Source organism: Rutilus rutilus, assembly GCF_951802725.1.
Source record: "Rutilus rutilus genome assembly, chromosome: 3".
Classification (NCBI taxonomy): domain Eukaryota; kingdom Metazoa; phylum Chordata; class Actinopteri; order Cypriniformes; family Leuciscidae; genus Rutilus; species Rutilus rutilus.
This window is the reverse complement of record NC_140211.1, coordinates 5,684,370-5,699,809: the sequence shown is the minus strand read 5'-3', so window position 1 is coordinate 5,699,809 and position 15,440 is coordinate 5,684,370. Positions and strand designations below refer to the sequence as shown.

At 37.5% G+C, this 15,440-nt stretch overlaps 1 protein-coding gene across 2 annotated transcripts; it reads left to right on the top strand.

The window, feature by feature from the left end:
* Positions 1-1,184: 1,184 nt before the first annotated feature.
* LOC311287722 (SLAM family member 8) lies at positions 1,185-12,720 on the top strand. 2 transcript variants are annotated; one of them, XM_084404749.1, is made up of 8 exons: positions 1,185-2,255; positions 3,352-3,660; positions 4,019-4,276; positions 5,076-5,180; positions 8,583-8,647; positions 8,821-8,895; positions 9,146-9,228; positions 10,556-12,720. In XM_084404749.1, the coding sequence occupies exons 1-8, from the start codon at positions 2,192-2,194 to the stop codon at positions 10,572-10,574; spliced, it is 978 nt and encodes a 325-aa protein (XP_084260875.1). In that variant the 5' UTR covers positions 1,185-2,191; the 3' UTR covers positions 10,575-12,720. The 2 variants fall into 2 exon arrangements, with proteins under 2 accessions (XP_084260875.1, XP_084260876.1); XM_084404750.1 differs by lacking the exon at positions 10,556-12,720 and having other exon boundaries at positions 1,188-1,392; positions 1,522-2,255; positions 9,146-9,646.
* The last annotated feature ends 2,720 nt before the right edge of the window (positions 12,721-15,440 follow it).

Here is a 15,440-nt window from a genome sequence, read left to right as displayed (position 1 = left end):
ACAGCATCGTCCACAGCTCTGTTTGATCTGTATGCAAAATGTAGTGGATCAGTGAAGACAGGAATGCAGTTGTTAATATATGATTTCACGAGCAGTTCAAAGCACTTCATAATCACAGAAGTCAAGGTCTAAAATTGTGAATACGCAGGCCACAAGAAGTCATTCGTTTTTTTTTATTTTATTTTTTTTATCACTTTTACTCATGACATGCTAGCTGGCAACAAAGGATTCCATTCATTATGCTAAGCTAAGCTATCAGTGGCGCTGCCAAACTAAAACAATGCATGCACTGAGACAAAAATGCATTTGCCCACCTATCTAAATGTAGGAAAGACGGTGAATAAGCCCTATTTCAAAAAAAACGATGGAGTGTTCCTTTAATGGGAAAACAATAGCTGTGTACACTTATAAACAATTACTTTATTGTATGTTGGTGTGTGTGTGTGTGTTTTCACCAGTAAGTTCTTCTTCTAGGGATTGTATTACCGCCACCAACTGGTATGGAGTGTGGACCATAATGTATATTCATTGTTTAAAAAATAATAATCTTTATCCTTTTAAATGAGTTTCTCTAAGATATTGAAACAATAATTTATAGCACATATATTTTGACTCTTTACACAGAAGATCTATTAAATCAAAGTGTATCTTCCTATGTCCAATTTTTGGATCAATGTCTTCTGTCTCTTTCATATTTCTGACAATCATTGTGTTCTACTTACTCTTCCTGCCCACAGAAATCACATTTCCCTGTGTAATGTTTACCTAAGCCTAATTATTATCTCGTCCCTCCTACTCCTTCCTGTTACACCTCATTTCTCCCACTTCCCTTTATTTATTTTATGTATTTACTTTTTTAATTTAACAGGGACCATACAGTCAAACATAGTTACAATACAAAGCCTGTAACTGATGCACAGCATCAGTTTGAATCCTGTGAAACCATTGCCCTTTTCTTGTTTCTTCCCATCACCTTTGCCATCTTTTCTTCAATTTCTTTTTAATAATGATCTTGATTTATGATGTTTCTGATGTTAACTGTAAAATCAATGTGATTACTTTTAGTACTATTCTTTTGCTATTTTGTCTGCCATTTCATTTGCTTTAACCACATTGAGTGCTGGTGTCCACAAAAGTCCCACCCACCAGTAAGTTGTTAAATCTTGCCCATTGTCACATCACAAGATGGCGCAGTGGCCGCATCAGGTGCACGCTCTTGACTTCTCCTCCTCCTCCTTTTCCTAAGAAAAACATGGATACACAGTTATAAAGTGAGATGCAATGGCGTTGCATGTTTTTGTGCTGAAACCTGTTTCCAGTAAATTAGTGTTCCTGGCTCTTCTGCTGACCATCTGAGTAATACTTTCCATTAGACCTAAAACCTCTGTCGATGTGAGTTTCACTTCCTCAGTTCAGCTGCTCTGCAATGTCCCGCACAGCCTAAAATATGGCTGTGTAAACAACAAAGGATGTGTCTTTGACAGTATGCATTTAACTGTACTCTTTGTACATTCTCTGTAGGCTACGATCACTCGAAGAATGTACATTTTGCATGCCTTCTCTTTTGGAAAAGACGAGTAAGACGCTGGGTAAATGGCACAAGTCGCTTGTCTATGGCATTGGTGTGGTTGAGGTTATGTGGTTCACCAGCTTGATGTGGACCAATCGCAAATGCAAAGTGCAAATATTATTCTTTCACATAAGCAAATTAAGCTGTTTTACACAAACAGATACAGCAACGAAAAGCACCTTTGACAAAGTGAGTCTTTTTTTTTTTTTTATAACTTCCTTATTCCGACTGGAATTTCACTTCACTTTCGCTCCCTGTTGAGGTGCCAGCACTTTTGCACATTACAGTAACGCATGTTGCGCTTCAGTTCACCTCCATATACAGCAGTGCTGCTGGGTGAAACTGTTGTTCATGCACTAAACTCTGGTGAGTGAGTAGGAGGTGCAAACAGATATAGAGACCGCAAAGCCCCTGAAGCTCAAGCGCATCTTTCAGGAGGCGTCTCTCAGAGGTCTTTTTGTGTGTTGGCATTTGCGTTTGACACTTGTTTGTGTCAGAAGGACAGCGAGTAAATGTACACAAACTGAGAGACTCGAAGCGGTCGGTGTGAGGAAGTAGTTTTCTCTCTTCATTTCTTCGCTGTTTCTCTGATGCCTCAGTCTGTCGTCTAAACGTCCGGACATGAACATCTTTCAAGAGTCCCGCTGCTCCATTTTAGCAGTTCTCCTGCTTTTCCTTCTCCAGGGTGAGTATCTTCAGAAACATCTCAGTTAATGTCTCAACAGGCTGTTAGACACTTCCTTATTTGTGTTTGGTGTGTACGGATATGCATCTGAAAAACTGCTCTTGGTTACATTTATACAGACACATATGTGTACATCTTGAGCGCATATATGTTTATGTTTGTATATGTGTGTAAATCTGTTTGACATAGTAACTTGAATTAGCTGTGTATTTATTATACTGAATGTTTAACGCAATGCATTTTTAAAGGATTTTATTTAAGTTGAAATGTATTTTACCCTTATTTAAACGCAAATGCTCATGCATGTTGTGTTTAAGTCTTATCTGTGTTTCATCTGTGAGAAAAGAGAAACGTTCAACTCAGGAAACCTCAATCTTATCTTTACAGAAAGTGGGCAAATGTTACTGACCGTTATTCTGGTGCAACCAGCATTAATGATTTTTTTTAATTTATTTTTTTATTTTTTTTATTGCTGGGTTTTAAGTTCACTTGTCATTCATTGATATGGAAGAATGTATATTTTTTCAAATGTGCTACATTTATAAAACAGTAGGCACTGTTGAGGTGATGGTGGGTGGAGGAGGGGGTGCGAAACACTTCCTTTATTGAGCGAGAATGGACACCCGAAACGATGAGCCGAAAATGCAGATCATGAGTCATTGTGCAAATATACATTACAAACCATTACAGGCCATGCGCTAGTCATCTTCATTTATATAGCGCTTTTAACAATGTAGATTGTTTCAAAGCAGCTTTACAATTACCTATACAATAAACGTATAATTTATAATTTACTAGAGTCTGAAATGCAGATATCTGGAGGGAATAAAGTTATTCTTCAGCCTGACTTTGCTGTGCTGAAGTTCTTAAGAAGATAAGAGTGAGTGTGAGTGTGAGATGGTCTGTGATGATAAACCCTCACCTCAAATGCCGTGAGCTTCTTTTGATGGTTTATTTAATATTTGCCATCTCTGTTCCCTTTTTCTCATTGGTTCTGATGATGTTGTTGCCAAACTAATTATCTTATGTTGAATGTGAAAAATATGGCATGATTTTTTGATGATTTGTAACCAGAGTTGTTTGTTGTGTGTTGTAGGGTCACGAGCTGATCCAGATGTTCAGGTGCACAAAGCTGTCGGAGACTCGCTGGATTTAATTGCTGATTATCCAAAAGAAGGTCTTGAAGTGCAGTGGAAATATAATGAGAATACATTCGCTGAGTATTACAAAGATCAGATCAAACGGGTGAATCCTCAATTATTTCATAAAAGGTTAAAGATGAATAAGGACAATATTAGTATAACAATAGAAGACCTGAAACTCCAGGATTCTGGAATCTTCGCTATTGTTGCAGAAAGAAAACCTGTTCAACCTCCAACAAAAATCATTGTGCTGCATGTTCATGGTGAGTTTAACGTGATATTCATCCTGTCAATGCTGTTAATGTAAACACACATACACATTCAATAACTGGAGTTAAATAAGTCTATAGTAATTTAGCTGAAGTTAAATAGTTCCTTTATGAAGGAAACCGAACACCTTTAAAATGAATGATTCAAAGAGGGAATTTTCACAGTGATGTCAGAGAAGAATCTTCCAGTGAACAGCTCTAGTGTAAAGAGCTATTTTCCACTATAAGAAAAATAAATAAAAAAAATCTTTTGTACAATGGAAATATTCTTCATGGAACCATATATATCAAACCATAACGTTTATTTTCAAAATGTAAATATAATTGACTTTAGTATATTATTCTCCTCCAGATCTCATCAGAGATGTACAGATTATGTTCAATAATTCCTGGCTGGAGTCAAAAAACATGTGTGTGTTTCATCTTCGGTGTCTGGCGTCCGGTGATCCGAATCCCTCCTACAGCTGGAGTGGAGATCCGGTCAAGACTGGACAGAACCTGAGCCTCAGCCTCCGTCCAGCAGAGAGAGCTACACTCACCTGCACCGCCAACAACACCGTCAGCACCAACCACACGGCCAAGACTATAGTGTGCACAGGGAAATCTAAGGGTAAAAGTGTGCCTGCGGGTACAGTTTTGCATTAAAATACTGAATTGCTTAACTTCTGTATGGATTAAATGATTAAACATGTTATACTCTGAAGAAAAATTATTTTTGGACATTTTTATAGAAGTGATTAAAGCTGTACCCAGCTAACAACAAATAGGCCTATTTACTAATGTTCCCACTAAGTTAGCAAAAAAAAAATAAAAAAAATAATGTAATGTTCTAAAATATTTTTTTCTTGGCTATATGAACGTTGGAATGAAGGACACATTCCTTTTTATCATTCTGCGAACATTTTGGGAATGTTATTTTTAAATGTATGAACATTCTGAAACGAGATGCATTAATGTTAGCATTTAAAAAATGTTAGATGAACGTCCAACTAAAACGTAAAAAAAAATATACATTTTTGTGCTAATGTTTTGAAAACATTAAATACCAGATAACTTTGAACAAACATTTTATTAAAGTTACTGGAAGGAAGAACGTTTGTTCACAACTTTGAGAGAATCTTGACAGAACGTTAGTTAGTTCGGGGTAAATGCTGTCACAGTATTTGAAGCTTTTGTTTACAGGTTTATTTCAGGAAAGGAAGAGGCAGGAACAAATACAAATGTCTAACATAAAGTTTAATGATAAAACAAAACATAACAGCATTCTATAAATGTAACAAACACACACTGTAAAATAATGCTCACCTTCAAATAATGAGCTTAGTTTTTATCGTACATGTTTTGTAATAACTGTCATGTTTTAATATCGGTGGTATTGATTTAACAGTCATTTGTTTCTTGTGATGCAGTGTTTGATCTGAAGTATTTGCTGATCGCAGGAGGCATCGGTATCGTCGCTCTTGTCATATTCGGTGCAAGCCTCGCCGTGTTCTGCAAATGGAGGAATCGTACAGGTGTGTTGAACACAGCAGAAGTTATTAAAGCAATAAGCCCAAAGAAACCGTGGTTTACTAAGCTAAATGGGTTTTACCCCTACGGAAAGAAAATATATTTCCATATATTTATGATCAGTTTATTGAATGGTTTAAATATATTGAAAAATATGTGACGATACATTGTTACACTAATTTCTTTTCACATAATTGAGTTATGTTTCTGCTACACAAGGTATTTGAGCTGCGTTTACGAGGAAAGTTGTGTTGGTATTACTTAAAGTTATAGTTCAACCAAAAATGAAAATCAGCCCATGATTTACTCACCCTGAAGCCATCCTAGGTGTGTATGACACTCTTCCTTCAGACGAACACAGTTGGAGTTATATTGAAAAAATGTCCCGGCTCTTCCAATCTTTATAATGGCAGTGAATGTCGGTTTCTGTTTTGAAGTCCATCAAAGTGCATCAATCAATGATTAAAGTGCTCCACACTGCTCTGGGGGGTTAAAAAAGGCCTTCTGAAGTGAAGCGTTGCGTTCGTGTAAGAAAAATATCCATATTTAAAACTTTATCGACTAAAATAACTAGCTTCCGGCAGCCGGCCGTACGCATCGATTTTCGCCAAAAGAGTCACACTTCAACTTGACGCACAAAGTAATGATGAACACTGTTGCCCAGCCCTGTTTGTTTGAACCGCGAGAGGCATTGAAGCGTTCGCTACTCCTACATCTTCGTCATACATCGTCAAGTGTGACTCTTGTGGCGTGAGTAGACTTGTGTGCTGCCGGAAGCTGTCGACAAAGTTTTAAATATGGATATTTCTCTTACACGAACGCATCGTTTCACTTCAGAAGGCCTTCATTAACCCCCCAGAGCAGTGTGGAGCACTTTAATCATGGATGGATGCGATTTGATGGACTTGATAATGTATGACGTAGATGTAGGAGTAGCGGAAGCTTTGACACCAAACTCAAGCAACATTTCTCTTAAACAACTGTTGTTTAAAGGTGCAGTGTGTGATTTTTAGCGGCATCTAGTGGTGAGATTTGCGAATTGCAACCGGTCAATAATTCACAGCCTTTCCTTGAAATTTCAAACTCGAATGAGAGGCTACGGTGGCCGACGTAGGAAGCCGCGTCTTTTTTTGCTGCTTCTCATTCAAGTTAGTGATGAAACGCGCTCTGTATCGCTGTCTGTTCGCTGTCGGCTACGGTAGAAACATGACGTCACGATATGTCGACCTTCATAGAAGGGGGTGGCCGCGGTTATGTACATATAAATGACTCATTCTAAGGTAATAAAAACATAACGGTTCATTAAGTAAGGTCTTTATACACCACTGAAAACATAGTTATGGATCTTATATTGCATTTCTGTCAATAGATCCTCAGAAATATCACACATTGCACCTTTAAGACTTCTAATTCATGACTGGTGTTTTGTTTTGTTCTATCCTCTGTACGTTCGCGTTCGTCAATATGTCATGTGTCGCTTCAAGTGTCACTCTTTTGCCGTAAATCGATGCGTACGGCTGTCTGCCAGAAGCTAGTTATTTATAATTATAGTTATTACTCTATGAAGTTATAAATATGGATATTTTTCTTACACATACACATCGCTTCACTGCCTTTCAAGGCCTTTATAAAAAAAACAGAGCCGTGTAGAGCACTTTATCATGGATGGATGCACTTTATACAGCAAAAAATACACCTAGGATGGCTTGAGAGTGAGTAAATCATGGGCTAATTTGAATTTTTGGGTGAACTATCCCTTTGAGGATCCTTGTTGAAAACGTGTGAAGTCTAATTGGTCAAACAAATTAGTTGAATTCACTTGATTCTAGTTAGGTTCTGTTCCGCACCCGCCCGCTGCTGCTTAAACCAAAAAATGCTTTGGTTTAACTAAAAAATAACTGAGGCACCTATTTGCATCAGAATATTGAGTATTTTAAACTCCACTAATTTGTGTTTGACCAATTAGACTTTACAGGTTTTCAACATGCACCCTTAAAGGGGACCTATTGTGCCACTTTTTATAAGTCTTGTGTCCCCAGAATGTGTCTGTGAAGATTCACCTCAAAATAACACACAGATAATGTGGTTTTCTGAGCGCACACACACAGAAAGCCGGGTGTCAGACGGAGCGTCCCCTGAGTACTAAACTAAGTTCTCTTTTCATGTCTTATTCGTTTTTTTATTTTTTTTATTTGTCCGTTTTATTGGATGTGTTTTTGGACCGTGTGTGTCCTTAATAAAGTTTTAATTGATTGATTGAAATACACACGAGGTCACATAAACCCAGTCGGTTATGTCTGAAAGTAAACAGCAAGTAAAGAAATAACGTGTATATTAGATCTAAGGATTAAAGTGAAAGCAGTGTAATATAAAGGACCTACTGCTGGATATGCTGTTAATATGAATCAAACAACAAAAGAAAAACAGAAAATCACTCTGTTGACTAAAATAACTTTAGCAGCTTTAATAAGAATACATTTCTTACTTGAATGCTGCTGTTAAATGCCCTGTCGAGGAGATAAACGTGGCAGGCTGTGTTCAGCTCACCGAAGGCGGGGCTTACAGTAATAGGACGGGGTTTACGCTAATAGGGCGGAGTCCATCAGCAGTTGTGGGCGGGGCCTACTCTAATAGGGCAGAGTCCATCAGCAGTTGTGGGTGGAGCCTACGCTAATAGGGCGGAGTCCATTAGCAGTTGTGGGCGGGGCCTGCTCTAATAGGGCGGAGTCCATCAGCAGTTGTGGGTGCGGCCTACGTAATGTGACATCACTAATGCTACAATCTGCAAACCGCTTGTTCTGAGACACTGCTTATAATTTATGTGGATTAAAAAAAGGAGGGGGTGGATTTTTACCTTTAGGGTGCTTGTGTTCACACACTGCCGACACACAATTATGTTCAAACACCATGTAAAAGTGAATTTTGCATAAGTAAAACCAACACAGCTTTCCTCGTAAACGCCGCTCAAGTACTTGGTGTTGCAGAAACATAACTCAACTGAGTGCAAGTAACGCGTGAATACACACTACTGTAACATAATTTAAAAATATTGTCACATATTTTTCAATATATGAAAAGCGGTAATTTCTTTTGTATTATTCAATATATTTTAATATATTAACGCAACATATTATTGCATGTATTTTTCAATATATTTAAACTATTTAATACATTTATCATAAATATATGAACAAGTATTTTCTTTCTGAAAGGGTTTCTATAGCTTCACAGGGCTTATTGCTCTTACAAAGCGGTTACTCCATAAAAAACATTTATTTTGTATGTTTGTAGAGTAATTTACAGTGACTTTGAATGCGGCTCAACCAATCAGAATCAAGGAGCGGAACTATCCGTTTTATGAAAAGCGTTTTATTCATGATCTCACAGCTGATTTCACACACTTTTAGGACAAAATGAAAGTGAAGCTGGTATTACAGTCTATGAAGATGTGAACACCGATGGCATTGCAAAGGTGAGCAGCGCATTTCAGCCCTTATAAATCTGCCTTTTCAGCTTCCTGTGGATGTGCAAGATGCATTTAAATCACTACATGTCATTTCTATATGATATGCATACAAACCTAATTTGTGGCATAGAAACAGGGATGCACTTTTAGCAGCTAACCAGATTTAATCTATATTACAGAAACGAACTGAAAGTGTTACAAAAGGGATGTCCATTTATGAAACGGTGGACGACCTGAAAGTCACAAAAAACATGGTGAGTACTTGCATGCATCTAATATTACGGTCATCTTTTTTGCTTATAAAATGGGTTTATAATGTGCATTTACTTGTGTTGCTTTACAACACAATAGTTCGTGTTTTTCTTTGAAGTAGAAGTGTGCAAAACGAATATGGCAATAATCACGAAGATCTTAGCTGCATGTTTAGAGACGTTGGTTGACCGCACCGTTGCAGAGCATTTCTGTGTAATATGTTGTAACGTCATCCTCGTACTCCCTCTGCAGCCTCAAACCCTGTATGACAAAATCAACTTTCAGCGTCACCCTGCGGTCGGACCCAACGCTTCCTCGCCTTACCAGGAAGTCCTGTGAGTGACAGACGGTTCATGTGTTGTTTTCCCATCTCTGCACCAGTCCACCTTGAGCGTCTCGCATTAAATGTACTGTGTTAAATATTTCACGTTGAAACACTTTTTGTATGAAAGAGAATTGTCTTTGTAAAAAGCATAATTCACAATGCACCACAATATTACATTGTGCACACTATCATTCAAAAGTTTGGGCTCAGTATGAATTTTTTTTTTCATGTTTTTGAAAGAAGGCTGCATTTATTTTATGCATTTATTTTGATAAAAATACTGTAAAAACTGTAATATTGTGAAAATATTACAATTTAACTCTTTCCCCGCCAGAGTTTTTGAAAAAATTTGCCAGTCACCGCCAGCATTTTTTGATCATTTTCACAAAAATGTCATGCTTTATGAATATCTGAACATGCAATATATCAAAAGAAAGAACAAAGCCTCTGCTTTAAAGGGATACTCCACTTTTTTTGGAAATAGACTCATTTTACAACTCCCCCAGAGTTAAACAGTTGAGTTTTACTGTTTTCGAATCCATTCAGCCGAACTCTGGGTCTGGCGGTACCACTTTTAGCATAGATCATTGAATCGGACAAGACCATTAGCATCTCTCTCAAAAAAAATGACCAAAGAGTTTCGATATTTTTCCTATTTAAAACTTGACTCTTCTGTAGTTACATCGTGTACTAAGACCGACGGAAAATGTAAAGTTGCTGATTTTCTAGGCTGATATGACTAGGAACTATACTCTCATTCCTGCGTAATTATCAAGAAACGTTGCTGCCGTACCATGAGTGCAGCAGGCGTAATGATATGACGAAAATATAAAAGCGCCTGAAAATATCATAGCTCAGTGACTTCCAACGTGACCGGGACTAAGTTTGTCTAACCTATTTTCAGGCGCTGCGTCATATCATTACACCTGCTGGACTCATGGTACGGCAGCAAAGTTTCTTGATACACTACACGATGTAACTACAGAAGAGTCAAGTTTTAAATAGGAAAAATATCGAAACTCTTTGGTCATTTTTTTGAGAGAGATGCTAATGGTCTTGTCCGATTCAATGATCTATGCTAAGCTATGCTAAAAGTGGTACCGCCAGACCCGGAGATCGGCTGAATGGATTCGAAAACAACAAAACTCAACTCTTTAACTCTGGGGGAGTTGTAAAATGAGCCTATTTCCAAAAAAAGTGGAGTATCCCTTTAAACAATACAAAAAAAAGTTTTATTCTTGCTTTACGCATTCTTTTTTTTTTTTTTTTTAACACTTGAATGTGTGTATGTTTTCAAAAAAAACCCAGCATTTTGAAAATTATGTTTTTACATCCAGATCAAATTCAGGACGATGATCAAAAACACAGATGAAGTAGATGGAGTCCATCAACAACCCCTCATGCTTCACAGTCCTAAAGCTCCTGGGTCGACATTTCGTTCAGTAACATTAGGCAGTTTTGATACCGTATATATGCTGTTTAATGTTGATGATCGCATTATTTTACATATGCATCTGCTTACATACATCACATCACTTGTTTCTGCTGCTTTCTCGCATGTTTAGATCAGGAGAGTCAGTCTTTCAGAAGATGTGTAATAGCGCCCGCTACCGTATAACAGTGAAAACACGGAAAGCCAGAAAGTCTGTCAATGGCGAGGAAAGAGTTAAAATAACTGTTTTCTATTGTAAACTATTTTTAGTAATTTATTACTGTGATGCAAAGCTGAATTTTCAGCATCATTACTCCAGTCTTCAGTAGATGTTTCCATCCACCTTTTTCATGCACTACGATGGAAACACATTCACTGAATAAATCCCCCATGCGAACACTCACGTGACTTTGCCTCAACAGTGTATGTGATTGGTCCGCTGGTTAGTTCAGTTATCCAATCGCATCGCAGCATCTCAAAGGTTGGTTTAGTGAAAGTCTGTCATCATGATTTGGTTTAATTCCCTCCAAAAGCGTCTCGCACGATTGTGTTCCCAAACACCAGCATCCGAACTTAAAGGGGCATTCCACCCATTTGAACATTGTTTTTTATTTAAAGTGGGTCATATATGTAGTCGAAATGTAAAATAAATTTTGAATTTGGTGCCTTCGTGACCGAGGAAAGACAAAAAATAACTTCAGGACGCATTTGTATGAAAGACAACAACTCCCACAATGCACCACATTGCACAGCTCCGCGAGCCACTCCCACTAATCCAGAAAGCGCATATCTGCCTATAAGAGAAATCACTCTTCCGTCTACAAGGCTAGCTACCACCAGAGCTTGAAATTCATTTCACATTCACACAAAATGTCTAGTTAGTTGGCGAACTCATTAGTGCATTAATCCTCGTTTGTATTTCTTTCGAAAAGGTGAATTATTGCATGGTACCTGGATGTTCAGTCAGAACATATGCGGTGCGAAACTAGGATAGTTCACAACACAAACGTCCGTGTCCTCGTCTGATTCAGAGATTTCGTCCAGGAGAAATTGTCATCGTTGAAATTCTTTGCCACAGACGGACTCTATCTCTGTGTTCGTAGCGGTTCGTAGTTGCATAGTGAGATCACCGGCGCCACCAGTCCGCCCTAACCCGAGCCAGTCCGGGCTCCTCGTCAGCGGCAGGCAGGTCTTCTGCCTCGGCTGCTCTTCACTATAATGCGGCTTGTAGCCACAAACACCTGATTCAAGCATCAGACTTCCGAAATCCTCTTCTTCTATATTGAGCACTCTCCTCTGCTATTGTCATAACTTTACATCTGTCTCCACCGCGCCTGTTAGCTTAGCTTCAAACAAGATGGAGGATATTGCTTTCAGTTTCAGAGAGTAAAGTCCCACCCACTGATCTGTAATAGGTCTGTAGGGTTTTTGCTTCATTGTAGGAGGAAGTGTAAAAGGTAAATAACGGATTTCTCCCATCTCAGGGGAAAATGAGAGAGTGTTGCACGACCATTCAATAGTATGACTGGGTTTCTAACAATGCAAAGCTTAATGCAAATGGGTGGAGTGTCCCTTTAAAAGATTTACATTTTGGAAAGATTACATTTTTAATTACTGATATTTTGCACCGGTTTCCCAGGAAGTGTTGATGTTGTTCGCAGATGTTTTACGCTATATCCCTATTTTGCGCATAAGTTAAATTTGCTACTTTGAATGGAAACATACAGCTAGTGTCACATGATCCTTCAGAAATCATTCTAGTTTGCTGATTTGATGCTTAAGAAACATTTCTGATAATTACCAATGTTAAAAACAGTTGCGCTCCTTCCTATTTTTATGGAAACTGTGATACATTTTATTTTTCAGGATTCTTTGATGAGCAGTAAGTTTAAAAGAACAGCATTTGTTTGAAATAGAACGTTTTTGCAAAAATATTAATGTCATTTTTATCTGTTTACTGAACAATACAATTTCTTTAAAAAAAATATTGTTGATCCCAAACTTTTGAATGGTAATGTATATTTTTCATACACTCATCTTTTATATAATAAACAGTTGCGAAACCACCATATCAAAAGACTTTCTGCCTTTTCTGAATATGATAAATACTCCACATTGGTTAGTTTCATATTGACATGCATTAAATCAGTCATATTGAGGTCAAAGACTACAAGCACCAAGAACAGTTCGAGACAGATGTGTGAATGACGTTTCGACGTGACTCACAAGTGCTTTAGATTATAAATTGTTGTTTTCTTAAAAATAACAGCGTCACACCTGACAGTTGTCATTTCTACAATTGTAGTGAATCAGCACTTTATCAAGAATAAATGTGTCTTATGGTATTTGAACACGGGTGAATTATTGTATTGATCCAGTTTGCTGCTCCGAGGGATCATGTGTGTGTGTGTGTCCTCGGTTTGGGAGGAAGATTCATGTCGTCATGTTATTCTGGTTCAAGTGCTTGTGTATGAGTAGTACAGATCAGCTGCTCTCAGACACTTACATATCGGTCACTTAATTGCTTAAAATACACTCTTAAATAAATAAAAGGAAGAAGCCATTTTGGTTCCTCAAATAATTTTCCAGTGAAAACTTCATACGTAACCTTTTATTTCTTTGAACATTAAAAAAAGACAGCCCTTCTGTGAGCTACGAGGTTGTCATTCGATAGTGTTTCTGTCGAAGCCGTCAGCCCGCATTACTTCCGCTTATTTTTTAAATAAACATGTTTAAGGCGAGACACCCCTGGTGAATAGGGTAAACAAGATGACTAATAAATGTCACCATACTTCACCAGTTGATTGAGTACATTAATAATAGCAAACATTTTCTCTATTACAAGTTTTCAGAAATGTTATGCTTAAATATGAAAATGAGGCATTGTCTAATTAAATATGCACCAATTTGCATACATTTCTAGAACAAAAATCTGAACAGTGGATGAAGTCAGGTTAAAAATTGTTTCATTTATTTGAGATATTAGAGCCAAAGGTTTTTACTGAGGGGATTTTTGATTTCTCTATTTATCACTCCACAAATCAGGAAACTGTCAACAGCCAAAAATAATAAATATTAGGAATGAAATGTTGTATAAAATCAGGAAAACTATAAATGAACAAACCCCTTTGTAAAACCCTTCATAATATAGATAAGAATAAAACTGTAAAGTTTGGTGTGTGTAAGTGTTACTGAAGTGGAGATTTCTGGCTCGATGTAGGAGGAGAAACTCATTTTGAGAAAACGGCCTTTAAAGATCTACACTGTAAGTAAAATATACAGATGCAAATAGATTAAATGTTCTAAAAGATACAGTTAAAAGTGTACTTTGGACGTTTTCTGTCCACTAGTCCCAAAATCTCAAAATTGACAGATGCATGAAAAAACTGTTTTTGCCTGTATGGTCTCGCCTTGTTAACAGTGGAATTTGTGGTAAACAAATATATATATATATATATGCTTATGATGCTGTGAAGAAAATTACACCAATCAGACTCAAACCACGTAAAATACACCAAAAGACATCTTTAGCTCCTCCCACTCCTGTGAAGCACCGCAAATTACGCAGTCGAGTCGGCCTCTCCAAATATTTATATATTTTATTGCAAAATATGCATATAAAAATATAAATTTTAATATATAATCAAGTAGTTTTATAATTCTCCATTGTTTTTAATTTGATTATGCTGTTTGCAATGCTTCATGGTATGTAGATTGTAAGTACACACGTGTCTTGTACTTTGTGTTTCTGTCTGATTTTCAAATACTGTTTTGCTTCAAATCCAGTTTTGTAATGTTATGATTCACCCTGTTGCTGACTGGCTTGACTCATGGCTTTTTTTGAAATCCCTATGGGAGAAACGAATGGAAAAAATAGTTATGGAACCAACGCCTCTGAAAAAGTGGACGGGCGCTAATGCACTATAGAGAACCTGGAGGTTTAAATGTAGGAGTATCTAGCCTTTGCTATCGGTCAGCAAAGAGTCACTCACTTCCCCTTCTTAAATTAACGTCAGACATTTACAGACATCATGGGTCCCTTCATTTCTCTTTCCATCAGCACCATTACTTCTCTTTCACGGCTCGTCTCCTGTCTCTTACTTCCTCTGCCAGAAGCGGTCTCACCTTTGACACGTCACTCCAATGCTCAACTTCAATAGATTTAGTTACTTTTCAGAAACAAACCATATCTTGTTTCTGAGACTCGCCAGTAACGCCCACGAGAGCAAGGTCTTGTTTCCCGTCTCGATTATAAGCCATGGGATGGGTCACGCTTCAGTTTAGGGTCCAATTATCACTATTAACTACGTCTTTTGCCTCAATAAACTCATCATAACGGCTTATTACTGTTTAGTAAGATAGTTGTTAAGTTTAGGTATGGATTAAGGGATGTAGAATATGGTCATGCAGAATAAGACATTAATATGTGCTTTATAAGTACTAAAAAACAGCCAATATCCTAATAAACTAGTTAATTGTGAGAACTGGAGCCTAAACTAAAGTGTTACCCAGGATTTTAGTGCAGATCAGCAGCTTGAAAGTCACTGTTGACTAAACATGGTGTTAATAGTCTTCCATTGTCGTATCTTCTGCTCTAACTCGTGTTTTACTATAGCCAGCTCTTACGTAGGCAATAAGTTGTGTATTTATTTTGATCTTATCTGTAAAGCGACCTTGAGCCTAAGAGAAGAACGGATGTAAATAAAGCATTGAAATACTTCTGAAATAATGTCACTGGGAAGTTTGATCGAGTGTGCAAATGTTTCAGTGGAACGTCATTTTTAGGAGGC

Excerpts from the sequence above, each read along its gene's own strand:
- LOC311287722 (XM_084404749.1), top strand. The coding sequence starts at position 2,192 with ATGAACATCTTTCAAGAGTCCCGCTGCTCCATTTTAGCAGTTCTCCTG. Across the intron at positions 2,256-3,351 it reads CCTGCTTTTCCTTCTCCAGG|GGTCACGAGCTGATCCAGAT; the intron begins GTGAGTATCTTC and ends TGTGTGTTGTAG. Across the intron at positions 8,896-9,145 it reads TGAAAGTCACAAAAAACATG|CCTCAAACCCTGTATGACAA; the intron begins GTGAGTACTTGC and ends CTCCCTCTGCAG.